Source organism: Pristiophorus japonicus, chromosome 20 (assembly GCF_044704955.1).
Source record: "Pristiophorus japonicus isolate sPriJap1 chromosome 20, sPriJap1.hap1, whole genome shotgun sequence".
Taxonomy (NCBI): Eukaryota; Metazoa; Chordata; class Chondrichthyes; family Pristiophoridae; genus Pristiophorus; species Pristiophorus japonicus.
In genome coordinates this window covers 66,903,093-66,930,734 of record NC_091996.1, presented here as the reverse complement: position 1 = coordinate 66,930,734, position 27,642 = coordinate 66,903,093, and the positions used below count along the sequence as shown (strand labels likewise).

Sequence of the window (27,642 nt, the reverse complement as noted above, 5' to 3'; positions counted from 1 at the left end):
TTGTGAGAGTATTACCCGTCTCGCACAGCCTGAATAGCATCAGCTGCATTCTCGTAGTTGTGCTTCTCCATGTGCCGATACATGGTGCTCAGCTCCACCTGCCTGCGGAAGTAGATATCCACAGAGCTCTGCTTCACTGTAGCATAGATGAACTTATCGGAAGGGTTTCGAAGCTGTAAACAAAACATAAAAATGGGTTAAAAATGCTCGGATTCTTACTCAACATTCACAATGTGCGGAGATACTGGGGCAGATTTTCAACAACTCTCCCACCCCCCAGGTGTTAATCCGCTGTCATGAATCAGCCACTCATTGTAGAAACCACACAAATTATATTTTCATTCAAAATCTACCTCACAGTCTCCAATATGAGTTAGGAATGCAGTTTCAGATTTGAGTGTGGGAATGCTGCTCCAGATTAATGTGGGAATATTGTTCAGCTTTGAATGTGGGAATATTTGTCTTGAATGTGGGATTATTGCTCCAGCTTTGAGTGTGAGAATATTGCTCCAGATTAATGTGGGAACGTGTCTTTGGCATGGGATGCAGGCATCCTACCAAATGCTTTCAGCCTCCCACATACTAATACAAGTATTCCTGGGGCAAGGGCTGCACAGTTTCATTCATCACCCCTGAGCACTAGTACATAAAGCCGAAAAAGAAAGATAAACTTGCATTTACATAGCAGCTTTCACGACCACTGGACATCTCAAAGTGCTTTATAACCAATGAAGTACTTTTAAAGTGTAGTCACTATTTTAATGTAGGAAATGCGGCAGCCAATTTTCACACAGCAAGCTCCCACAAACAGTAATGTGGTAATGACCAGATAATCTGTTTTTGTTATGTTGATTGAGGGTAAATATTGGTCGGAACACCAGGGATAACTCCCCTGCTCCTCTTCGAAATAGTGCAATGGGATCTACCTCCGACAATTCAGCACTCCCTCAGCACTGCCCTCGAGTGTCAGGCTAGATTTTTGTGCTTAAGTGGGTCTTGAACCCACAATCTTCTGACTCAGAGGCAAGAGTGCTACCCACTGAGCCACAGCTGAGTCCACACCACTGTACCATTTTATTATTCTTAAAAAGCAATTTTAATAGAGGTTTGTTTAATCTTCCTGCCACAATAAAATACAAAATACAAAGAAAATTAAAATGGCAGGCAAAGGAACATTGCATGAACGCTGTATGAACAATGTATGAACTTTGTATGAACATTTTATGAACTTTGTATGAACATTGTACGAAGGTTGTATGAATGTTGTATGAACACTGTATGAACTTTGTAAAATGTTGTATGAACGTTGTATGAACATTGTATGAACATTGTATGAACTTTGTATGAATGTTGTATGAACTTTGTGTGAACTTTGTGTGAACTTTGTATAAACATTGTGTAAACATTGTATGAACATTGTATGAACATTGTATGAATGTTGTATAAACACTATGAACTTTGTAAACTGTTGTATGAACTTTGTATGAATGTTGTATGAACATTGTATGAACTTTGTATGGACTTTGTATGAACATTGTATGAACTTTGTATGAACACTGAACTTTGTATGAATGTTGTATGAATGTTGTATGAACGTTGTATCAATGTTGTATCAACTTTGTATGAATGTTGTATGAATGTTGTATGAATGTTGTATGAATGTTGTATCAACTTTATATGAATGTTGTATGAATGTTGCATGAACACTGTATGAAAGTTGTATGAACATTATATGAACATTTTATGATCACTGTATGAACATTGTATGGAAGTTGTATGAACGCTTTAAGTGTCTGTTGTTACTGTGCCTAACTCTAGGCTCATAAAAGTATGGTAGGAAACTTGTCGAAAGAGGAGTCAAGAAGAACAGGAGATTGCTACAATGTGCATGATTCAAGTACGCTGATGCTTTCTGCCCAACTCATTCACTGTAATGAAGTGTGTACATGTTGTAGGCATTAGGCACCCTAAGGCAACGGCACCTGTAGGATAAGGTTAGAACTACACCTGTAGTATAAGGTTAGAACTAAATATGTAACTTGTACCATAAAATGGCTACCAGTGAAGCCTCAAGGGATTTCTGTTAGCTGAAATTAGACCGCATTCTTGGAGACTGATACTTGTTGTTTCCCACACACAGGACTAGAAGCAAACTCTGCAGGTGTCTCTAAATCAGCCAGACCTCAGGACTAAATGTTCTGTTGAAAGTAAGGACAATACGACTCTGTAGCAGGATTGAGATAAGGAGGCTACCCAAACACAGCATCCAAGGACAGTAAGATAAGGGGGCCTGGACCATGTTACAAGACACATGAGTCATTCCTAGCAACACACCCCTTAGCAACACATCTCTTGGCAACACATGAGCCACTTTATGTTTAGAAACTAACTTTATCTATTGGTCTAATTGAATTTATAATCAATATGATTGGATAGTATGTAACTGTAGTAAACTGTTGTAAAACATATAAAAATCCATGAAACCCTTTGTTCGGCGGAGTGAAGTGCCTGGATCCAGTCCTGAGGCTTCCTCCCCGCTGGCGTTAATAAAGGCCGCATTGGCGTTGGAACCGACTCTGAGTGTTGAGTGATTCTTCTGATAAAACACTAACACTAACAGTACATATTAGAAATATTTACAAAATATCTACTCCAAACTATTAAAATATGCTCCAAATGATGTGTGAAAAATCTATATTTTCTGGAGAAGCATTCCCTAGGCTCTCCCATTCCATAAAAAAGTCATTTCATATTTGATGTGAAGGATATCCACTTCTGGAACTGCTGCTGCACTAGTAGGGAATGTGTGATCCCGGATTTGAGCGTGGGAATGTGGGAAATGAATTATGACATATGTTGCATAAAGCTCTGCTCCAGAGTAGACTTAAGCCGCTGCAATTCAAATGTGTGATAATTGTGAGATCTCATGGTGTAAGGTCTGCGATGTGCCGTATCATAGGGCCAGCTTGTTGTGCTGCCCTTCGAGCTGTGATATTAGAGTACAAGCTTTACCCTGGGGTCGTTGATTCCGGTAATCCGCTCCTCGGGTCTGTCCAACACCAGGAAAGCTGCCAGGTTGGCAGTGTATGAAGCAACGATAATCATAGCAAATCCAGCCCAGACCATGCCCAGGATTCGAGCAGAAAAACTTCTTGGAGCTCCTGGAAAAGTAGATTGGAGAGGCACCATGTTAGAGATTAACAACTTCGTTCCTTACCATCTCACACACACTCTGTGCTGCTTACACCATTTACTTCCCACTTTTTAACCAGTTTCCCCAGATTCCAGGCCTTCCAGCTTAGCAGCAGCTATAAGAACATTAAGAACAGGAGGAGGCCATTCAGCCCCTCGAGCCTGCTCCATCATTCAAATAAATCATGGCTGAAATTCACCTCAACTCCATTTACCCACCTTTGATCCATATCCCTTTATACCTTACCTAACAAAAATCTATTGATCTCAGTCTTGAAAGCTCCAATTGTCTCAACATCCACAGTGTTACAGTTGACTGTGAGTGGTCTTTTAGAAGGGTGTGCTTCATCGTAAGCGAATCACCTGATTCCTAATTGGATAGGATTTATTTAATGTCAATCTCCCATGGCTTTATACAGAGGGAGTCAAGACCATGTGTAATCTTCAAATGAGACAGGGTTAAAGGGAATTAATAATTGGACCAGGATATACAGATGTAAGTCAGTCCCCATTTTAAAGTCATACAATTTATTACTATTTTTATATAAAATTTTGATTTCATGTTATTTATAGTTAAAGAGCAAAATGTATGACAGTTTGGGAAGCAGAGCAGGAGAATTGGTTGGAGCATAGGCATTTCTGTGGTGAACAGGCTGAGAAACTTGGAAATGTCAAACTGAGCCAGTACAACACCACCATTGGTGGGAGACTAATTAGTCCGTGATATGTTTACATAGACAGTTTCCATAAATGTGGACACGGCAATTTATAATGGAAAAGTTGATGCAAAAGTGCAAAAAAACCTTTCCACAGGAAGTAAGGTTTTGTAGACAGGAAGTTATTACAGGTAAGAATTTTCACATATATACATTTAGCTATGCAGCACAATTGCAATGAAAGTTAGTATCTGGAAGTACCCAGCAGGGTGTTTCAAATCACATAGGAACATGCTGGTAAAAAGGTCTGACAGCTCTGAATGTACTGATTTCCCACTTATAGAAACATAGAAACATAGAAACATAGAAAATAGGTGCAGGAGTAGGCCATTCGGCCCTTCGAGCCTGCACCGCCATTCAATGAGTTCATGGCTGAACATGCAACTTCAGTACCCCATTCCTGCTTTCTCGCCATACCCCTTGATCCCTGGGCAGATGAAGCATCACTGGCCCTGGTTCCTTAGCAAGGCATTAACAAGGGGTGATGCAGACATTGACATCAGGGAGGATGACTGTGAAATATTAAATGAAATAAACAGTCAGGGAGGAAGTCTTAAGGGATTTAGCAGCTTTGAAAATGGATAAATCCCCAGGCCCAGAATAAAGAATCCCAGGCTGTTAAGAGAAGATAAAGAGGAAATAGCAGAGGCTCTGACCATCATTTTTCAATCCTCTCTGGCTACAGGTGTGGTGCCGGAGGACTGGATGACTGCTAAAGTTGTACCTTTGTTTAAAAAGGGAGCAAGGGTTAGACCAAGTAATTACAGCCTAACCTCAATGGTGGGAAAATTATTGGAAAAAATTCCGAGGGACATGATAAATCTTCATTTCAAAAGACACGGATTCATCAAGGACAGTCAGCATGGATTTGTTAAGGGAAGATCATGTCTGACTACAACAACACAAAAGCAAAATACTGCACATGCTGGAATCTGAAATAAAAAAGTAAATGCTGGCAATCTCAGTGGGTCAGGCAGCACCTGTGGAGAGAAAAACAGAGTTACCGTTTCGGGTCGACAGCATGTTCTGTTTTTATAGTCATGTCTGACTAACTTGATTGCATTTTTTGAAGAGGTAACAAGGAGGGTCGATGAACGAAGTGCGTTTGATGTAGTGTATATGGATTTTAGCAAGGCTTTTGATAAGGTCCCACATGGCAGACTGGCCATGAAAGTAAAAGCCCATGGGATCCAGGGCAAAGTGGCAAGTTGGATCCAAAATTGGCTCAGAGCCTGGAAGCAAAGGGTAATGGTTGATGGGTGTTTTTGTGACTGGAAGGCTATTTCTAATGGGGTTCCGCAGGGCTCAGTACGAGGTCCCTTGCTTTTTGTAGTATGTATCAATGATTTAGACTTGAATGTAGGGAATATGATTAAGAAGTTTGCAGATTATACAAAAATTGGCTTTGTGCTTAATAATGAAGAAGAAAGTTGTAAACTGCAGGAAAACAGCAATGAACTGGTCAGGTGGGCAGAACAGTGGCAAATGGAATTCAATCCGGAGAAGTGTGAAGTAATGCATCTAGAGAGGGCTAACAAGGCAAGGGAGTACACATTAAATGGTATGACACTGAAAAGTGTAGAGGAATAAAAGGGACCTTGAAGTGCAGATCCACAGATCCCTGAAGGTAGCAGGCCAGGTAGATAAGGTGGTTAAGAAGGCATATGGGATACTTGCCTTTATTAGACGAGGCATAGAATACAAGAGCAGGGAGGTTATGCTTGAAGTGTATAAAACAGTAGTTAGGCCACAGCTAGAGTACTGTGTGAAGTTCTGGTCACCACATTACAGGAAAGATGTGATTGCACTGGAGAAGGTACAGAGGAGATTTACGAAGATGTTGCTAGGACTTGAAAATTTTAGCTATGAGGAAAGATTATATAGGATGGGGTTGTTTTATTTGGAACAGAGGAGGCAGATGGGAGACCATTTTGAGGTGCATAAAATGATGAGGGGCGTAGATAGAGTGGATAGGACAGACCTATTTCCCTTAGCAGAGGGGTCAACAACCTGGGGTATAGATTTAAAGTAATTGGTAGGAGGTTTAGAGGGGAATTTTTTTCACCCAGAGGGTGGTGGGGGTCTGGAATCACTGCCTGAAAGGGTGGTAGAGGCAGAAACCCTCACCACATTTAAAAAGTACTTGGATGTGCACGTGAAGTGCCGTAACCCACAGGGCTACGGACTAAGAGCTGGAAAGTGGGATTAGGCTGGATAGCTCTTTGTTGGCCAGAGCGGATATGATGGGCAGAAATGGCCTCCTTCCGTACTGTAAATTTCTATGATTCTATATGACTGTACAGGATAATCAAGATGTATTATCTTTGTGAGAAAGTATGTATCTGGTAGCCTTTTCCTCTTGGTTTTAAGTACAAAAAATATTTACACAAATGATAATGAAAAAAGATCATCTTGCAGGGGACCTCATTATAATTAAAAATGACTAATTCTCTTCATAGAATCATAGAAACTGACAGCACAGAAAGAGGCCATTACGGCCCATCGTGTCTGCGCTGGCCAACCAAGAGCTATCCAACCTAATCGCACTTTCAAGCTCTTGGTCCGTAGCCCTGTAGGTTACGGCACTTCAGGTGCACATCCAAGTACTTTTTAAATGTGGTGAGAGTTTCTGCCTCTACCACCCTTTCAGGCAATGAGTTCCAGACCCCCACCACCCTCTGGGTGAAGAAATTTCACCTCATATCTCCTCTAAACCTCCCCCCAATTATTTTAAATCTATGCCCCCTTGTTGTTGACCTCTCTGTCAAGGGAAACAGGTCCTTCCTATCCACTCTATCCAGGCCCCTCATAATTTTATACACCTTAATCAGGTCTCCCCTTGGTCACCTCTGAACTAAAGAAAACAAACCCAGCCTATCCAATTTTTCCTCATAGCCAAAATTCTTCAATCCAGGCAACATTCTTGTAAATCTCTGCACCCTTTCCAATGCAATCACATATTTCCTATAATGTGGTGACCAGAACTGCACACAGTACTCTAGCTATGGCCTAATCAGTGTTTTATACAGTTCAAGCACAACATCCTTGCTCTTGTATTCCATGCCTTGACTAATAAAGGCAAGTATTCCATATGCCTTCTTAACCACTTTATCTACCTGGCCTGCTACCTTCAGGGATCTGTAGACCTGCACTCCAAGGCCCCTTTGTTCCTCTACACTTTTCAGTGTCGTACCATTTAATGTGTATTCCCTTGCCTTGTTAGACCTCCCCAAATGCATTACCTCACACTTCTCCAGATTGAATTCCATTTGCCACTGTTCTGCCCATCTAACCAGTTCATTGATATCATCCTGCAGTTTACAGCTTTCTTCTTCATTATCAAGCACACAGCCAATTTTAGTATCATCTGAACATGTCTTAATCATACCCCCTACATTCAAGTCTAACTCATTGATATTATTCTGTTCCTAACACAGATGAGGCTGCACACAGGGAGGTTAAAGTAACAGTGACCTCAGTCTTTAATAAGACACGCCAGAGTGAGGAACAGGCCTCAGGTGCCGGCTTATATACAGTGCTCCCAAGGGATGCTGGGATCCCTTGGGACTTAAGGGGATGAGCTCCCTGGTGGCGGAACATGGGAGTGCATACTTTACAGATATACAACATCACGCCCCCCGCAAAGTCAAAGTGAAAACTATTTACAAGGTGAGACGGTAGGGAGCCTTTCTTTCCCTGGTGGACTGCCTTGGTACAAATGTCTGCTCTGGTGTGTTGGCTGTGCCCTCGCTGGGCTGGCGTGTTGTTGCCTTGCAGGGCTGCGAGGTGAGCCTGGCCTTGCTGGGCTGTTGGGTGTGATGGGTTCGATTTCCTGGTCCGGGGTGGTGTCGTTGATCCTTTGGTTGTGTGTTGTGGACTCGAAAAAAGTGTTGTCTGCTGTGGGTTGTTCAGGGCAGTCTGTGAACCGCAGCCTCGTTTGGTCCAGGTGCTTTCTGCAAATTTGTCCATTGTCTAGTTTGACAACAAACAGCCTATTCCCTTCTTTAGCTTTCACCGTGCCCCCAATCCACTTGGGACCATGTCCATAGTTTAGCACATACACAGGGTCATTCAGATCAATTTCCCATGACACAGTGGCACGACCATTGTTTACATTTTGTTGCTGCTGCCTGCTCTCTACCTGATCATGCAGGGGTGAACCAGCGAGAGTCTGGTTTTAAGTGTCCTTTTCATGAGTAGCTCAGCCGGGGTCACCCCTGTGAGCGAGTGGGGTCTCGTGCGGTAGCTGAGCAGTACTCGGGACAGGCGGGTTTGGAGTGATCCTTCTGTGACTCGTTCGAGGCTCTGTTTGATTGTTTGTACTGCCCGCTCTGCCTGCCCATTGGAGGCTGGTTTAAACGGGGCCGAGGTGACATGTTTGATCCCATTGCGGGTCATGAATTCTTTAAATTCGGCACTGATGAAACATGGCCCGTTGTCACTGACCAGTATGTCAGGCAGGCCGTGGGTGGCAAACATGGCCCTCAGGCTTTCCATGGTGGCGGTGGCGGTGCTTCCCGACATTATTTCACATTCAATCTATTTTGAAAAAGCATCCACCACCACCAGGAACATTTTACCGAGAAACGACATAGTCGACATGGATCCTCGACCATGGTCTGGAGGGCCAGGACCACAAACTTAGTGGTGCCTCTCTGGGCGCGTTGCTCAACCGAGCACATACGCTGCATTGCCGTACACACGACTCTGAGTCAGAGTCGATACCGGGCCACCACACGTGGGATCTGGCTATTGCTTTCATCATTACTATATCCAGGTGTGTGCTGTGGAGATCCGAGATGAACGTCTCCCTGCCCTTTTTTGGTAGCACTACGCAGTTACCCCACAACAGGCAGTCTGCCTGAATGGACAGCTCGTCCTTTCGCCGTTCGAACAGCTTGATTGGCTCTTGCATTTCAACGGGCCCAGCTCCCATGCAGTACACAGTTTTTTACTCGGGACAGCAGAGGATCTTGGCTGGTCCAAGTCCTAATCTGGCGGGCTGTGACAGGTGATTGATCATTTTCAAACACTTTCATGACCATCAACAAGTCTGCGGGCTGCGCCACCATCAACAAGTTTGCAGGCTGCGCCATTTCCACCCCCGTGGTGGGCAATGGTAACTGACTGAGAGCATCCGCACAGTTCTCGGTGCCTGGCCTGTGGTGGATGGTATAGTTATACGCTGATAGCGTGAGTGCCCACCTTTGTATGCGGGCTGAGGCATTAGTATTTATGCCCTTGTTTTCAGCGAACAGGGATGTGAGGGGCTTGTGATCGGTTTCCAGCTCAAATTTGAGGCCAAACAGATACTGATACATTCTCTTTACCCCGAACACACATGCTAATGCCTCTTTCTCAATCATGCTGTCGGGCCTCTCGGCCTTAGAAAAGCTCCTGGAAGCATAGGTGACAGGTTGCAACTTCCCAGCAACGTTAGCTTGTTGTAATACACACCCGACTCCATACGACGACGCGTCACATGCTAGCACAAGTCTTTTACATGGGTTATACAATACAAGCAGCTTGTTGGAGCATAAAATGTTTCTGGCTTTCTCAAAAGCAATTACTTGGTTTTTTTCCCCATACCCAGTTCTCACCTTTGTGCAATAACACATGTAGGGGCTCGAAAAGGGTGCTTAACCCCGGTAGGAAGTTACCAAAATAGTTGAGGAGTCCCAGGAACGACCACAGCTCCGTGACGTTCTGTGGCCTGGGCGCGTTCCTGATAGCCTCTGTCTTGGTGTCTGTGGGCCGAATGCCATCCGCCGTGATCTTTCTCCCCAAAAACTCCACTTCTGTTGCCACGAAGATGCATTTCGACCTCTTCAGCCCTACGCGATCCAGTCGCTGGAGGACCTCCTCCAGGTTTTGTAGGTGCTCGGTGGTGTCCCGACCCGTGACCAATATGTCATCCTGAAAGACCACCATGTGTGGTACCGACTTGAGTAGGCTCTCCATGTTTCTCTGGAAGATCGCTGCAGCCGACCGAATTCCAACCGGACATCTGTTGTAGATGAACAGTCCCTTGTGCGTGTTGATGCAGGTGAGGCCCTTCGAAGATTCCTCCAGCTCCTGCGTCATGTAGGCTGAAGTCAGGTCGAGCTTGGTGAACATCTTGCCTCCTGCCAGCGTCGCAAATAGGTCGTCTGCCTTAGGTAGTGGGTATTGGTCCTGTAGCGAGAAACGATTAATAGTTATTTTATAATCGCCGCAAATCCTGACTGTGCCATCACTTTTGAGTACTAGAACAATCGGGCTGGCCCACTCGCTGAATTCCACTGGGGAGATGATGCCCTCGCATTGCAGCCTGTCCAGCTCGATTTCCACTCTCTCCCTCATCATGTGAGGTACCGCTCGCGCCTTGTGGTGAATGGGTCGTGCCTCTGGGACCAAGTGGATCCGCACCTTCGCCCCGGAAAAGTTTCTAATGCCTGGCTCAAAAAGGGAAGGAAATTTGTTCAGAACCTGGATACATGAGGCCTCATCGACATGTGATAGCGCTCGGATGTCATCCCAGTTCTAGCGGATTTTGCCCAGCCAGTTTGTTCCAAGCAGTATGGGGTCATCGCCCGGGACAATCCAGAGTGGCAGTTCGTGCACCGTGCCCTCGTAGGTGACCTTGACCATGGCGCTGCCCAAGACAGTGATAAGCTCTTTGGTGTACGCTCTCAGTTTTGTGTGGATGGGGCTCAGGGCTGGTCTGAATGCCTTGTTGCACCACAGTCTCTCAAACATCTTTTTACTCATGATGGATTGGATAGCGCCAGTGTCCAGTTCCATGGCTACGGGTAAGCCATTCAATTTTACGTTTAGCATTATAGGTGGACATTTTGTCAAAAACGTGTGCAGCCCGTGTACTTCAGCATCTGCCTCCTCTATCTGAGGCTCGAAATTGCTTTGATCCACCATGGACCGATCTTCCTCTGCCACGTGGGGGTTAGCAGGTTTTGCAGAGCTTGCAGCTCATTTGAAAACTCGTTGGAGGTGCCCCATTGTTCCACAGCTCTTGCAAACATACCCTTTGAAGCAACATGAATAGGCTGAATGGAAGCCTCCACAACGCCAACAAGGTGTGAATTGCCTTGTATTCATCTGGGTCACCTGAGGCCTGCTGGAAGTTGCAGACTCGTGGTTTCTGCCCTGTACATTTCTGCTCGCAAACACAGTTCCAGTTAATTTATGAACATTGCTAGCACTTGTGTGCTGAGAGATTTGTTTGGTGTTATCACTGGTGGACATAAACGCCTGTGCTATCGCGATGGCCTTACTGAGAGTTGGTGTCTCTGCAGTCAAAAGTTTTCGTAGGATGGTCTCATGGACAATGCCCAGTACAAAAAAGTCTCTGAGCATTTGCTCCAGGTAGCCATCCTCCAGAGTGAGGAACAGGCCTTAGGCTTATATATGCTGGGATCCCTTGGGACTTCAGGGGATGAGCTCCCTGGTGGCAGAACATGGGAGTGCATGCTTTACAGATACACAACAGATATATATCACAAAAAGCAAGGGACCTAGTACTGAGCCCTGTGGAACCCCACTGGAAATAGCCTTCCAGTTACAAAAACACCCTTCAACCATTACCTTTGCTTCCTGCCTCCGAGGCAATTTTGGATCCAACTTGCCACTTTGCCCTGGATCCCATGGGCTTTTACTTTCTTACCTCCGGTCCTCGCCGTTTCCGACTTCCGCTCCACACCGGTGAGGTCCGGAGAACGGGACCGGCAAGGAGCGGAGGTCAGGTCTGGCGAGGAACGGAGGTCGGGTCCGGCGAGGATCGGAGGTCGGGTCCGGCGAGGATCGGAGGTCAGGTCCGGCGAGGAACGGAGGTCGGGGCCGGCGAGGAATGCAGGTCGGGTCCGGCGAGTTGCGGAGGTCGGGTCCGGCGAGGAGCGGAGGTCGTGTCCGGCGAGGAGCGGAGGTCGTGTCCGGCGAGGAGCGGAGGTCGGGGCCGGCGAGGAATGGAGGTCGGGGCCGGCGAGTTGCGGAGGTCGGGGCCGGCGAGGAATGGAGGTCGTGTCCGGCGAGGAGCGGAGGTCGGGTCCGGCGAGGAGCGGAGGTCGGGGCTGGCGAGTTGCGGAGGTCGGGGCCGGCGAGGAACGGAGGTCGGGGCCGGCGAGGAGCGGAGGTCAGGGCCGGCGAGGAACGGAGGTCGGGGCCGGCGAGGAGCGGAGGTCGGGGCCGGCGAGTTGCGGAGGTCGGGGCCGGCGAGGAACGGAGGTCGGGGCCGGCGAGGAGCGGAGGTCAGGGCCGGCGAGGAACGGAGGTCGGGGCCGGCGAGGAGCGGAGGTCGGGGCCGGCGAGGAGCGGAGGTCGGGGCCGGCGAGGAGCGGAGGTCGGGGCCGGCGAGGAACGGAGGTCGGGGTCGGCGAGTTGCGGAGGTCGGGTCCGGCGAGGAACGGAGGTCGGGGCCGGCGAGGAGCGGAGGTCGGGGCCGGCGAGGAACGGAGGTCGGGGCCGGCGAGGAACGGAGGTCGGGGCCGGCGAGGTTCTGGAGGTCAGGGCCGGTGAGGAGCGGAGGTCGGGTCCGGCGAGGAGCGGAGGTCGGGTCCGGCGAGGTCCGGAGGTCGGGGCCGGCGAGGTTCTGGAGGTCGAGTCCGGCGAGGAACGGAGGTCGGGGCCGGCGAGGAACGGAGGTCGGGGCCGGCGAGGTTCTGGAGGTCGAGTCCGGCGAGTTGCGGAGGTCGGGGCCGGCGAGGAACGGAGGTCGGGGCCGGCGAGGAACGGAGGTCGGGGCCGGCGAGGAGCGGAGGTCGGGTCCGGCGAGGAGCGGAGGTCGGGGCCGGCGAGGAGCGGAGGTCGGGGCCGGCGAGGAGCGGAGGTCGGGGCCGGCGAGGAACGGAGGTCGGGGCCGGCGAGGAACGGAGGTCGGGGCCGGCGAGGAACGGAGGTCGGGGCCGGCGAGGAGCGGAGGTCGGGGCCGGCGAGTTGCGGAGGTCTGGGCCGGCGAGGAACGGAGGTCGGGTCCGGCGAGGAGCGGAGGTCGGGACCGGCGAGGAGCGGAGGTCGAGTCCGGCGAGGAACGGAGGTCGGGTCCGGCGAGGAGCGGAGGTCGGGGTCGGCGAGGAACGGAGGTCGGGGTCGGCGAGGAACGGAGGTCGGGTCCGGCGAGGAGCGGAGGTCGGGTCCGGCGAGGAACGGAGGTCGGGGCCGGCGAGGAGCGGAGGTCGGGGCCGGCGAGGTCTGGAGGTCGGGTCCGGCGAGGAGCGGAGGTCGGGGCCGGCGAGGTCTGGAGGTCGGGGTCGGCGAGGAACGGAGGTCGGGGCCGGTGAGGAGCGGAGGTCGGGTCTGGCGAGGAATGGAGGTCGGGGCCGGCGAGGTCTGGAGGTCGGGACCGGCGAGGAGCGGAGGTCGGGGCCGGCGAGGTCTGGAGGTCGGGACCGGCGAGGAGCGGAGGTCGGGACCGGCGAGGAGCGGAGGTCGGGTCCGGCGAGGAGCGGAGGTCGGGGCCGGCGAGGTTCTGGAGGTCGAGTCTGGCGAGGAACGGAGGTCGGGTCCGGCGAGGAGCGGAGGTCAGGTCCGGCGAGGAACGGAGGTCGGGGCCGGCGAGGAACGGAGGTCGGGACCGGCGAGGAACGGAGGTCGGGACCGGCGAGGAGCGGAGGTCGGGACCGGCGAGGAGCGGAGGTCGGGTCCGGCGAGGAGCGGAGGTCGGGGCCGGCGAGGTCTGGAGGTCGGGGCCGGCGAGGTCTGGAGGTCGGGGCCGGCGAGGTCTGGAGGTCGGGACCGGCGAGGTCTGGAGGTCGGGGCCGGCGAGGAACGGAGGTCGAGTCCGGCGAGGTCTGGAGGTCGGGTCCGGCGAGGAGGAGAAAAAACGTGCTTTTATATCGTGCCTTTCATACCCCAGGGCATCCCAAAGCACTTTACAGACAATTAAGTACTCTTGATGTGTCGTCACTGTTGTAGTGCAGGAAATGCAGCAGCCAATTTGCAAGCAGCAAGCTCCCACAAACAGCAATGTGATAACGACCAGATTAACCGTTTTAGCAATGTTGGGTAAGGGATAAATATTGGCCAGGAAACAAGGCAGAACTTACTTGGTCTTCTTCAAATAGTGCCCTGGGATCTTTTACGTCCACCTGAGAGGGCAGACGGGGCCTCAATTTAACGTCTCATCCAAAAGACTTTCAGCACTGGATTATGTGCTCAAGTCTATGAAATGGGACTTGAACCCACAACTTTCTGTCTCAGATGCGAGAGTGCCACCACAGCGCCAAGGCTGGTACTGAACACTTTTGTCTCTGAATTAGAAGGTTGTGAGTTGAAGCCGCACTCCGTGACTTGAGCACACATCTAATCTGATACTTCAGTGTAGTACTGAGGGAGTGCTGCATTGTCAGTGGTGCTGTCTTTCAGATGGGACGTTAACTTGAGGCCCATGTGTACAAGCAAGTGGACATAAAATATCCCATGGCACTATTCTAAGAAGATCAAGGACTTCTCACTATTTTATTGACCAACATTCCAACCAACACCATCAAAAACAGATTATCTGGTCATTTGCTAATTTGCTGTTAGTGGGATCTTGCTGTGCCCATATTAGCTGTCACATTTACCTACTTAACAGCAGTGAAATAATTTATTATTGAAAAAGGCTTTGAGATGTTGTGAGGACAATGTATTAATGACCAGATAATCTGTTTGTGATGTTGGTTAGTACACAAGCCGAATGTGCCCTCGTTCGCCGCTCATTGCAAAATCTGGCCCATTATTTAAATAGTGGAAAACTGTACGCGGAGCACACTAGAATTTCTGATATATACTGGGCAACACTCCCAGCCTAGAGCACAAAGTAGTAAAGCTACACCTACTGTATAATTGTGCAGAGTTCCTGTTAATTCAGCAGCGTAAGGGTTACTCACTGTGTAATTGTACAGAGTTCCAGTTTATTCAGCAGGGTAATGGCTATCCACTATTTAACTATGCAGTTTCCGTCTATTTGGCAGGGTAAGGGTTACTTACTGTGCATATTTTCTGTTTATTCAGCAGCGTAAGGGATACTCACGTTGTCACTGTTCACGTGCTCTTCTAAAACTCATGTCTTGAAATAAATCAGTTATAGCATCTGGACTCAAATACGGAGCTGAAGCCCTTGGGCATGAGACTCCATACACCAGGCACCCAGGCTTCCTATCTCACCTTCTCCAATTCCAGAATTCAACAATACTCCCCAGGAGAACCACATAGCTGAGGACAGGGTCAGGGCATCTTCCTCTTCCTCCTCACTGTTCACTTTAAATCGCCCAAAGGGACTGAAAAAAAGAAGTTTCAGATGTTACAACCCCCAGGAATCCCTGCGCTGCCTATTGATATTACGGCAAGGGAGTGTCCTTCACAAGGCCCCTTTAAAGGATGGAGTCACTGTGCACAGGATAAAAGACTAGAAATTCATGGTACACAGGTACTAACATCACAACTGTGACAATAAGCAACAGTTTCCAGTAAAATATAAGAGGGTTGAGTTTGACTTTTGAAGAGGTACTGGCCTCATGTACCTCAGACCTGCAGGATGGCAAATAGCCGTCCTGATGCAGTTTACCGGATTAACGTTGGCCAATATCAGGCCACCTTAGCCCCAATCAAGGTAAGAGTGGGGTGGGGTGGTGAGGGGGGGGCGGTGGGAGAGCGGTCATGATCACAGAGTGGGAGGGTACTGGGCAGGAAGGGGTGGCCTAGAAGTCATCAATATTACAATCGCAAAACATAAGGTTAAGTTTGATGCCAGGAGATATTTCTTTTCACACAGAGACATTGGAATAGATTGTCAGATGTGCGGTATGTATGGAGTCACTACTGGCCTTCAACAAAGTACTGGATGATTTTCTGAGAGTGAAAGACATCTCAAGCTACAGAAGATGGATGAAGATTGGTTGTAATCTTCTGGAATTTTTTGAGGATGTAACTAGTAGAGTGGACAAGGGAGAACCAGTGGATGTGGTGTATTTGGACTTTCAAAAGGCTTTTGACAAGGTCCCGCACAAGAGATTGGTGTACAAAATCAAAGCGCAAGGTATTGGGGGTAATGTACTGGCGTGGATAGAGAACTAGTTGGCAGATGGGAAGCAGAGCGTTGGGATTAATGGTCCTTTTCAGAATGGTAGGCAGTTACTAGTGGGGTGCCGCAGGGCTCAGTGCTGGGACCCCAGCTCTTTACAATATACATTAACGATTTGGATGAAGGAATAGAGTGTAATATCTCCAAGTTTGCGGATGACACTAAACTGGGTGGCAGTGTGAGCTGTGAAGAGGACGCTAAGAGGCTGCAGGGTAACTTGGACAGATTAGGTGAGTGGGAAAATACATGGCAGATGCAGTATAATGTGGATAAATGTGAGGTTATCCATTTTGGGGGCAAAAACACGAAGACAGAATATTATCTGAATGGTGGCAGACTAGAAAAAGGGGAGGTGCAATGAGACCTGGGTGTCATGGTTCATCAGTCACTGAAAGTGGGCACGCAGGTAAAGCAGGCGGTAAAGAAGGCAAATGGTATGTTGGCCTTCATAGCTAGGGGATTTGAGTATAGGAGCAGGGAGGTCTTACTGCAGTTGTATAGGGCCTTAGTGAGGCCTCACCTGGAATATTGTGTTCAGTTTTGGTCTCCTAGTCTGAGGAAGGACGTTCTTGCTATTGAGGGAGTGCAGCGAAGGTTCACCAGACTGATTCCAGGGATGGCAGGGCTGTCATATGAGGAGAGACTGGATCAACTGGGCCTTTATTCACTGGCGTTTTGAAGGATGAGAGGGGGTTTCATAGAAATAGATAAGATTCTGATGGGACTGGACAGGTTAGATGCGGGAAGAATGTTCTCGATGTTGGGTAAGTCCAGAACCAGGGGACATAGTCTTAGGATAAATGGTAGGTCATTTAGGACTGAGATGAAGAGAAACTTCTTCACTCAGAGTTGTTGACCTGTGGAATTCCCTGCCGCAGAGAGTTGTTGATGCCAGTTCATTGGATATATTCAAGAGGGAGTTAGATATGGCCCTTACGGTTTAGGAGATCAAGGGGTATGGAGAAAAAGCAGGAAAGGGGTACTGAAGGAATGATCAGCCATGATCTTACTGAATAGCGGTGCAGGCTCGAAGGGCCGAATGGCCTACTCCTGCACATATTTTCTATGTTTCTATATATCTATGTAATTCGTGATATTTGTTGCAATGGTCTCCTGGAACTTGTTTGATTGCTTTTGGTGATCAGAGAGGAATTTCCCAGAGTTTTTCCTAAAGTAGGGTGGTAATTGTTCTAATGTTACAATTTACACCTCCTCTAGACCCTTCCTTTGTTTCTTTTCTTGTCCCATGGTCTTGCACCACTATCCCTCTTGTTATTTAATCTCGCCTGCCTTCCACCCTATCACCCTTTGTTTTTTCCTCCCCTTCCCCCCGTTCCCTACCTCTGCACTTACTTAAAAACTGTTAAATCTCTAACTTCTTCCAGCTCTGATGAAAGATCATCAACCTGAAACATTAACTCTGTTTCTTTCACCACAGGTGCTGCCTGACCTGCTGAGTATTGCCAGCATTCATGCAGTCACCTGAAAGTGATTGCCCATAGCAGGGACATGGCAGGAGCTGGCACAGATTGAGCTGACTCAATGGTGACTATACTTCCATATCATCCAGTCACCCTGTTCAAAGAGCATATAGGCCCAGGCAGCTTTTCATTGTTGCTAATAATCTCTTCTGCAGAACCTTATCAAAAGTATTAAGGGGCTTAGCAGCTTTGAAAGTGGGTAAATCCCCAGGCCCAGATGAAATGTATCCCAGGCTGTTAAGAGAAGCAGAAGAGTAAATAGCAGAGGCTCTGATCATCATTTTCCACCTAATGTGGTACCTTTGTTTAAAAAGGGAGCAAGGGATAGACCGAGTAATTACAGGCCGGTCAGCCTAACCTCAGTGGTGGCAAAATTATTGGAAAAAATCCTGAGGGACAGGATAAATCTTCATTTCGAAAGACAGACTAATCAAGGACAGTCAGCATTAGACTTTCAAAAGGCCTTTGACAAGGTCCCACACAAGAGATTAGTGTACAAAATTAAAGCACATGGTATTGGGGTTAATGTATTGAGTAGGAATAAATGTGGTCCTTTTCAGAATGGCAGGCAGTGACTAGTGGGGTACCGCAAGGTTCAGTGCTGGGACCCCTGCTATTTACAATATACATTAATGATTTAGACGAAGGAATTGAATGTAACATCTCCAAGTTAGCAGATGACACTAAGCTGGGTGGCAGTGTGAGCTGTGAGGAGGATGCTAAGAGGCTGCAGGGTGACTTGAACAGGTTAGGTGCGTGGTCAAATACATGTCAGATGCGGTATAATGTAGATAAATGTGAGGTTATCCACTTTGATGGTAAAAACAGGAAGGCAGATTATTATCTGAATGGTGACAGATTAGTAAAAGGGGAGGTGCAACGTGACCTGGGTATCATGGTACATCAGTCATTGAAAGTTGGCATACAGGTACAGCAGGCGGTGAAGAAGGCAAATGGCATGTTGGCCTTCATCGCGAGAGGATTTGAGTATAGGAGCAGGGAGGTCTTACTACAGTTGCACAGGGCCTTGGTGAGGCCACACCTTGAATATTGTGTACAGTTTTGGTCTCCCGATCTGAGGAAGGACATTCTTGCTATTGAGGGAGTGCAGCGAAGGTTCACCAGACTGATGCCCGGGATGAGAGGACTGACATATGAAGAAAGACTGGATCGACTAGGCTTATATTCAATGGAATTTAGAAGAATGAGAGGGGATCTCATAGAAACATAAAATTCTGATGGGATTGGACAGGTTAGATGCAGGAAGAATGTTCCCAATGTTGGGGAAGTCCAGAACCAGGGGTCACTGTCTCAGGATAAGGGGTAAGCCATTTAGGGTCAACATGAGGAGAAACTTCTTCACTCAGAGAGTTGTGAGCATGTGGAATTCTCTATCACAGAAAGTTATTGAGGCCAGTTCATTAGATATATTCAAAAGGGAGTTAGATGTGGCCCTTACGGCTAAAGGGATCAAGGGGCATGAAGAGAAAGCAAGAATGGGGTACTGAAGTGCATGATTAGCAATGATCATATTGAATGGTGGTGCAGGCTCAATGGGCCAAATGGCTGCTCCTGCACCTATTTTCTATATTTCTATGTTTCTATGATTTGTTAAGGGATGGTCGTGTCTGACTAATTTGATTGAATTTTTTGAGGAGGTTCGATAAGGGCAGTGCGTGTGATGTAGTGTATATGGATTTTATGGCAGACTGGTCACAAAAGTAAAAGCCCTTGGGATCCAGGGCCAAGTGGCAAGTTGGATTCAAAATTGGCTCAGAGGCAGGAAGCAAAGATAATGGTTGATGGGTGTTTTTGTGACTGGAAGGTTGTATCCAGTGGTGTTCCACAGGGCTCTTGCTTTTTGTGGTATATATCAACTACTTGGATTTGAATGTTGGGGGTATGATTAAGAAGTTTGCAGGTGACACTAAAATAGGCTGTGTGGTTGATAATGAAGAAGAAAGCTGCAGACTGCAGGAAGAGATCAATGTACTGGTCAGATGGGCAGAACGGTGGCAAATGTAATTCAATCCGGAGAAGTGTGAGGTAATGCATTTGGGGAGGTCTAACAAGGCAAGGGAATACACATTAAATGGTACGACACTGAAAAGTGTAGAGGAATAAAGGGACCTTGGAATGCGTAGATCCCTGAAGGTAGCAGGTCAGGTAGATAAAGTGGTTAAGAAGGCATATGGAATACTTGCCTTTATTAGTCAAGGCATGGAATACAAGAGCAAGGACTTTATGCTTGAATTGTATAAAACACTGGTTAGGCCACAGCTGGAGTACTGCATGCAGTCCTGGTTGCCACATTACAGGAATGATGTGATTTCACTGGAAAGGGTGCAGAGGAGATTTACAAGAATGTTGCCTGGACTGGAGAATTTTGGCTATGAGGAAAGATTGGAGTTGCTGACGAGAGGAGGCTGAGGGGAGACCTGATTGAGGTGTATAAATTTATGAGGAGCCTGGATAGAGAAGGGATAACCATCCGTGGTTAACTAAGGAAATAATGGAGGGTATCAAATTAAAAACAAGGGCATGCAATGTGGCCAAGACTAGTGGGAGGCCAGAGGATTGGGAAACTTTTAAAAGCCAGCAATGAATGACTGAACAAAAAGAGAGGGAAGATAGATTATGAGAGTAAACTAGCATGAAATATAAAAACAGATAGTAAGAGTATGTACAGGTACATAAAAAGGAAAAGAGTAGCTAAAGTAAATGCTGGTCCCCTAGAGGATGAGATTGGGAAATTAATAATGGAGAACAAAGAAATGGCAGAGATGGTAAACAAATATTTTGTGTCGGTCTTCACGGTGAGAAGACACTAAAAACATCCCAATAGTGGATAATCAAGGGGCTATAGGGAGGGAGGAACTTAATACAATCACTATCACTAAAGAATTAGTACTTGGCAAAATAATGGGACTAAAGGCGGACAAGTCCCCTGGACCTGATGGCTTACATCCTAGGGTCTTAAAAGAGGTGGCTGCAGTGATAATTGGTTGTAATCTACCAAAATTTCCTGGATTCTGGAGCAGTCCCAGCAGATTGGAAAATCGCAAACGTAATGCCTCTATTTAAAAAAGGAGGAGACAAAAAGCAGGAGACTACAGACCAGTTAGCCTAATGTCTGTCATTGGGAAAATGCTAGAGTCCATTATTAAGGAAGCAGTAGTGGGACATTTGGAAAAGCATAATTTAATCAAGCAAAGTCAGCATGGTTTTATGTAAGGGAAATCATGTTTGACAAATTTGCTGGAGTTCTTTGAGGATGTAATGAGCAGGGTGGATAAGGGGGAACAAGTGGATGTGGTGTATTTGGATTTCTAGAAGGCATTCGATAAGGTGCCACGTAAAAGGTTACTGCACAAGATAAACATTCATGGGGTAGGGGGTAATATATTCGCATGGATAGAGGATTGGCTAACTAACAGAAAACAGAGAGTTGGGATAAATCGGTCATTTTCTGATTGGCAAACAGTGACTCAGTTCCACAGTGCCGCAGGGATCTGTGCTAGGTCCTCAATTATTTACAATCTATATTAATGACTTGGATGGAGGGACCGAGTGTAATGTAGCCAAGTTTGCTGATGATACAAAGATGGGTGGGAAAGCTAACTGTGAGGAGGACAGAAAAAATCTGCAGAGGGATATAGACAGGCTAAGTGAGTGGGCAAAAATCTGGCAGATGGAGTATAATGTGGGAAAATGTGAGGTTATCAACTTTGGCAGAAAAAATAGAAAAACAAATTACAATTTAAATGGAGAAAAATTGCAAAGTGTTGCAGTACAGAGGGACCTGGGGATTCTTGTGCATGAAACAGTTAGTATGCAGGTACACCAAATAATCAAGGAAGGCAAATGGAATATTGGCTTTTATTGCAAGGGGGATAAAGTATAAAAGCAGAGAAATCCTGCTACAACTGTACAGCGTATTAGTAAGGCCACACCTGGAGTACTGCGTATAGTTTTGGTCTCTTTATTTAAGGAAGGATATACTTGCATTGGAAGCTGTTCAGAGGAAGTTCACTAGGTTGATTCCGGAGATGAGGGGGTTGAATTATGAAGGTAGGTTGAGTAGGTTGGGCCTATACACATTGAAGTTTACAACAATGAGAGGTGATCTTATCGAAACATATAAGATAATGAGGGGGCTCGACAAGGTGGATGCAGAGAGGATATTTCCACTCATAGGGGAAACTGAGACTAGGGGGCATAGTATATCTCAGAATAAGGGGCCGCCCATTTAAGACTGAGATGGGGAGGAATTTCTTCTCTCAGAGGGTTGTAAATCTATGGAATTCTCTGCCCCAGAGAGCTGTGGAGGCTGGATCTTTGAATATATTTAAGGTGGAGATAGATTTTTGGATAAGGGAGTAAAGGATTATTGGGAGCAGGCAGGGAAGTGGAACTCAGTCAACGATCAGATTAGCCATGATCTTATTGAATGGCGGAGCAGGCTCGATGGGCCGAATGGCCTAATCCTGCTCCTATTTCTTCCGTGCTTATGTTCTTATGTAGTGGATAGGAAGGATCTGATTCCCTTGGCAGAGGGATCAACAACCAGGGGCATAGATTTAAAGTAATTGGGAGGAGACATGAGGGGAAATCTCTTCACCAGAGGGTTGTGGGAGTCTGGAACTACTGCCTGAAAAGACGGTAGAGGCAGAAACCCTCACCACATTTAAAAAATATTTAGGTGTGTATTTGAAGTGCGGTAACCTATAGGGCTATGGACGAAGAGCTGGAAAGTGGGATTAGGCTGGATAGCTCTTGGTCGGCCGGGGCAGACATGATGGGCCGTCATGGCCTCCTTCCATGCTGTAAATTTCTATGATTCTATGAAAAGCCTTCTGGATGTCCATCAGCTCCTATAGATTTGTATATCTTAATTCTCATTATTTTTTCCATTACCAATTTTTTTAAACATATAATAAAGCCACTTAGTTCGTCCTCCTGACTTATTTTTCAGTTGCTTTACACACTGATATTTTGTGCTCTTACTCCACTGTGAAAACATACAAAGTATTGATTTAACAAGCCTGCCACTTCCTTGTTGTCAGACTTGTTGTTAGACAAGATGCGTAGTGGACCAAAGATGAAGAATATCAGCCTGGCCCTGCTTACAGCCCGAATGTCAATCTGTATTAGTAACATTGACCATAGAAATTCAGGTATCTGATCCTCTCAGCTAAAGCAAGGGAAAGCAGGAGTGATATCGAGTAAGACGCCACAAACCTGAATCTGTCCAGAAGATAAAGCATCACTGCGACCACATGGACGGACAGGCCCACCAGCAGCCACAGTGTGCTCTGAAACGGCTGCATGAATGAGTCCAGGGTACTGCGGGGAATTTCCTGTGTAACAGAAGCAGAAATAGTGTAGTCAGTGCGCATATGGGGCCCCACTTTTACAGCATTATATGCAAATGACATGGAATGGAATCAGTGCAGCTCTGGGAAACTACATAATAACCCCACATTTCCTCTGTCTCTGTCGAGCTCCCCTTCCCACAAGGCTTCAATGTACTTTCCCTTTCTGTGTTGGCACCCTTTTCTATCCAGAGGATAACAGGCAACTAAATCACTCATTAATTGGTATCCCCGCCTATCACTAACTGGATTTCCTATCTCATTAACTGGCATCTCTTTCTCTCTCGGATTATCTGGTATCTCTCTTTCATGAACTAGTATCTCTCTCTCATTAACAGATATCTCTCTCTCATCAACTAGTATCTCTCATTAACAGATATCTCTCATCATCCATGGGTATTCAACATTCAGGAAGGATAGAATGAAAAGGAAAAGGAGGTGGGGTAGCATTGCTGGTTAAAGAGGAGATTAATGCAATAGTTAGGAAGGACATTAGCTTGGATGATGTGGAATCTATATGGATACAGCTGCAGAACACCAAAGGGCAAAAAATGTTAGTGGGAGTTGTGTACAGACCTCCAAATAGTAGTAGTGATGTTGGGGAGGGCATCAAACAGGAAATTAGGGGTGCATGCAATAAAAGTGCAGTAGTTAGCATGGGTGACTTTAATATGCATACAGATTGGGCTAACCAAACTGGAAGCAATATGGTGGAGGAGGATTTCCTGGAGTGCATAAGGGATGGTTTTCCAGACCAATATGTCGAGGAACTAACTAGGGGGGAGGCCATCTTAGACTGGGTGTTGTGTAATGAGAGAGGATTAATTAGCAATCTCGTTGGGCGAGGCCCCTTGGGGAAGAGTGACTATAATATGGTGGAATTCTACATTATGATGGAGAATGAAACAGTTAATTCAGAGACCATGGTCCAGAACTTACAGAAGGGAACTTTGAAGGTATGAGGCGTGAATTGGCTAGGATAGATTGGTGAATATACTTAAGGGGTTGACTGTGGATGGGCAATGGCAGACATTTAGATACCGCATGGATGAACTACAACAATTGTACATCCCTGTCTGTCGTAAAAATAAAAAAGGAAAGGTGGCTCAACCGTGGCTATCAAGGGAAATCAGGGATAGTATTAAAGCCAAGGAAGTGGCATACAAATTGGCCAGAAATAGCAGTGAACCTGGGGACTGGGAGAAATTTAGAACTCAGCAGAGGAGGACAAAGGGTTTGATTAGGGCAGGGAAAATAGAGTACGAGAGGAAGCTTGCAGGGAACATTAAGACGGACTGCAAAAGTTTCGATAAATATGTAAAGAGAAAAAGGTTAGTAAAGACAAACGTAGGTCCCTTGCAGTCAGAATCAGGGGAAGTCATAACAGGGAACAAAGAAATGGCAGACCAATTGAACAAGTACTTTGGTTCGGTATTCACTAAGGAGGACACAAACAACCTTCCGGATATAAAAGGGGTCAGAGGGTCTAGTAAGGAGGAACTGAGGGAAATCCTTATTAGTCGGGAAATTGTGTTGCGGAAATTGATGGATTGAAGGCCGATAAATCCCCAGGGCCTGATGGACTGCATCCCAGAGTACTTAAGGAGGTGGCCTTGGAAATAGCGGATGCATTGACAGTCATTTTCCAACATTCCATAGATTCTGGATCAATTCCTATGGAGTGGAGGGTAGCCAATGTAACCCCACTTTTTAAAAAAGGAGAGAGAAAACAGGGAATTATAGACCGGTCAGCCTGACATCAGTAGTGGGTAAAATGATGGAATCAATTATTAAGGATGTCATAGCAGCGCATTTGGAAAGAGGTAACATGATAGGTCCAAGTCAGCATGGATTTGTGCAAGGGAAATCATGCTTGACAAATCTTCTGGAATTTTTTGAGGATGTTTCCAGTAGAGTGGACAAGGGAGAACCAGTTGATGTGGTGCATTTGGACTTTCAGAAGGCTTTCAACAAGGTCCCACACAAGAGATTAATGTGCAAAGTTAAAGCACATGGGATTGGGGATAGTGTGCTGACGTGGATTGAGAACTGGTTGTGAGACAGGAAGCAAAGAGTAGGAGTAAATGGGGACTTTTCAGAATGGCAGGCAGTGACTAGTGGGGTACCGCAAGGTTCTGTGCTGGGGCCCCAGCTGTTTACATTGTACATTAATGATTTAGACGAGGGGATTAAATGTAGTATCTCCAAATTTGCGGATGATACTAAGTTGGGTGGCAGTGTGAGCTGCAAGGAGGATGTTATGAGGCTGCAGAGTGACTTGGATAGGTTAGGTGAGTGGGCAAATGCATGGCAGATGAAGTATAATGTGGATAAATGTGAGGTTATCCACTTTGGTGGTAAAAACAGAGAGACAGACTATTATCTGAATGGTGACAGATTAGGAAAAGGGGAGGTGCAACGAGACCTGGGTGTCATGGGACATCAGTCATTGAAGGTTGGCATGCAGGTACAGCAGGTGGTTAAGATAGCAAATGGCATGTTGGCCTTCATAGCGAGGGGATTTGAGTACAGGGGCAGGGAGGTGTTACTACAGTTGTACAGGGCCTTGGTGAGGCCACACCTGGAGTATTGTGTACAGTTTTGGTCTCCTAACTTGAGGAAGGACATTCTTGCTATTGAGGGAGTGTAGCGAAGGTTCACCAGACTGATTCCCGGGATGGCGGGACTGACATATCAAGAAAGACTGGATCAACTGGGCTTGCATTCACTGGAGTTCAGATGAATGAGAGGGAATCTCATAGAAACGTTTAAAATTCTGACGGGTTTCGACAGGTTAGATGCAGGAAGAATGTTCCCAATGTTGGGGAAGTCCAGAACCAGGGGTCACAGTCTAAGGATAAGGGGTAAGCCATTTAGGACCGAGATGAGGAGAAACCTCTTCACCCAGAGAGTGGTGAACCTGTGGAATTCTCTACCACAGAAAGTTGTTGAGGCCAGTTCATTAAAAATATTTTCAAAAAGGAGTTAGATGTAGTCCTTACTACTAGGGTGATCAAGGGGTATGGCGAGAAAGCAGGAATGGGGTACTGAAGTTGCATGTTCAGCCATGAACTCATTGAATGGTGGTGCAGGCTAGAAGGGCCGAATGGCCTACTCCTGCACCTATTTTCTATGTTTCTATGTTTCTATTAACGGATATCTCTCTCTGTTAGTGGTATCTCTCATTAACGGATATCTCTCATTTAGTGGTATCTCTCATTAACAGATATCTCTTTCTCTCATGATCTGGTATCTCTCTCTCATTAACGGATATCTCCTTCTTTCTCTCATTAACTGTTATCGCTCTTTTTCATTAACTTTAATTGATATCCTAATCTATCACTAACTAGAATCCCTCTCCTTCATTAACTGTTATCTGCAGCACACATGAACTCGTATCCCTCTCTCAAATTAACTGGTATGTCTGGCTCACTAACTGCTGCTCATCTGTCATTAACTAGTGTCCATATCATTCATTAACTGCCATCCTTGTCTCATTAACTGGTGTCCCTGTGTCTCACATTAGGCCTGACATTGGTCAAGCAACAACAGAACATGCTAGAAATGCTCAGCATCTGAAAGCGACGGTTTATCAGAAAAGGAAGGGTGAAAGGCAGGAGAGGGTGCAAACCCTCCCGGATTGTTCCGGAGTCTCCAGGAATTAAAGATTAATCTCTTAGATACTGCTGTGAGCAATTGGGCAAGAAAATCATACGGGTGGTTGACTGGCAGTCAAGAATCACCCAATCAGATAACGAGGAGTCCGTTCACTCTCCATTTGGTGGGAGAAGGCGTTACTCCGTGAAGATAAGAACATAAGAAGTTGGAGTAGACCATTCGGCCCCTTGAGCCTGCTCCACCATTCAATAAGATCATGGCTGATCTTGTACCACAACTCTACCTTCCTGCCCACTCTCCATATCTCTTGATTTCCCTTAATGCCCAAAAATCTATCGCTCTCTGTCTTGAATATATTCAACAACTGAGCTCCATAGCCCTCTTGGGTAGAGATTTTCAAGGATTCACAACCCTGAGTGAAGAAATTTCTCCTCATCTCAGTCCTAAATGGCCGACCCCTTATTGTGAGACTGTGATCCCTAGTTCTCGATTCACCAGCCCGGGAAACATCCGTCCTGCATCTACCTTGTCAAGCTCTGTAAGAACATTATATGTTTCAATGAGATTACCTCTCATTCTTCTAAAGTCTAGAGAATATAGGCCTAATTTCCTCAATCTCTTCTCATAGACAATCCCCCAACCCAGGAATCAGTCTGGTGAACCTTTGTTGCACTCCCTCTCAGGAAAGTATATCCTTCCTTGGGTAAGGAGACCAATACTGTACACAATACTCCAGGTGCAGTCTCACCAGGGCCCTATATAATTGCAGCAAGACTTCCTTACTATTATACTCCAATCCTTTTATAATAAAGACTAACATACCATTTGCTTTCCTAATTGTTTTCTGTACCTGTATGTTAACTTTCAGCGATTCATGTACAACGATACCCAGGTCCCTCTGAATACCAACATTTACTAGTCTCTCAGCTTTAAAAACCAATACTGCTTTTCCATTCTTTCTACCAAAGTGGATAACACTTCCCCACATTATACTCCACCTTCTTGCCCACTCACTTAACTTGTCCATGGCCCTTTGCAGCCGCTTTGCATCCCCCTCACAGCTTACTTTCCCACCTTGTTTTGTATTGTCAGTAAACTTGGATACATTGCACTCGGTCCCCTCATCTAAGTTATTGATAGAGATTGTAAAACGCTGAGGCCCATGTCAGGACAGATGGGCCTGTCAGGCAACCAATAGCGGGAGTGTG

At 46.6% G+C, this 27,642-nt stretch overlaps 1 protein-coding gene across 1 annotated transcript in view; it reads right to left on the bottom strand.

The window, feature by feature from the left end:
• LOC139232955 (glutamate receptor ionotropic, NMDA 1) overlaps nt 1-27,642 on the bottom strand; it is a 395,631-nt gene that overhangs the window by 84,028 nt on the left and 283,961 nt on the right. The window contains exons 13-16 of the mRNA XM_070863452.1: nt 22,683-22,801; nt 15,045-15,157; nt 3,013-3,161; nt 16-173 (exon numbers count right to left, since the gene is read on the bottom strand). Of these exons, the coding sequence (XP_070719553.1) occupies nt 16-173; nt 3,013-3,161; nt 15,045-15,157; nt 22,683-22,801 (539 nt within the window). The remainder of the gene's footprint in view (nt 1-15; nt 174-3,012; nt 3,162-15,044; nt 15,158-22,682; nt 22,802-27,642) is intronic.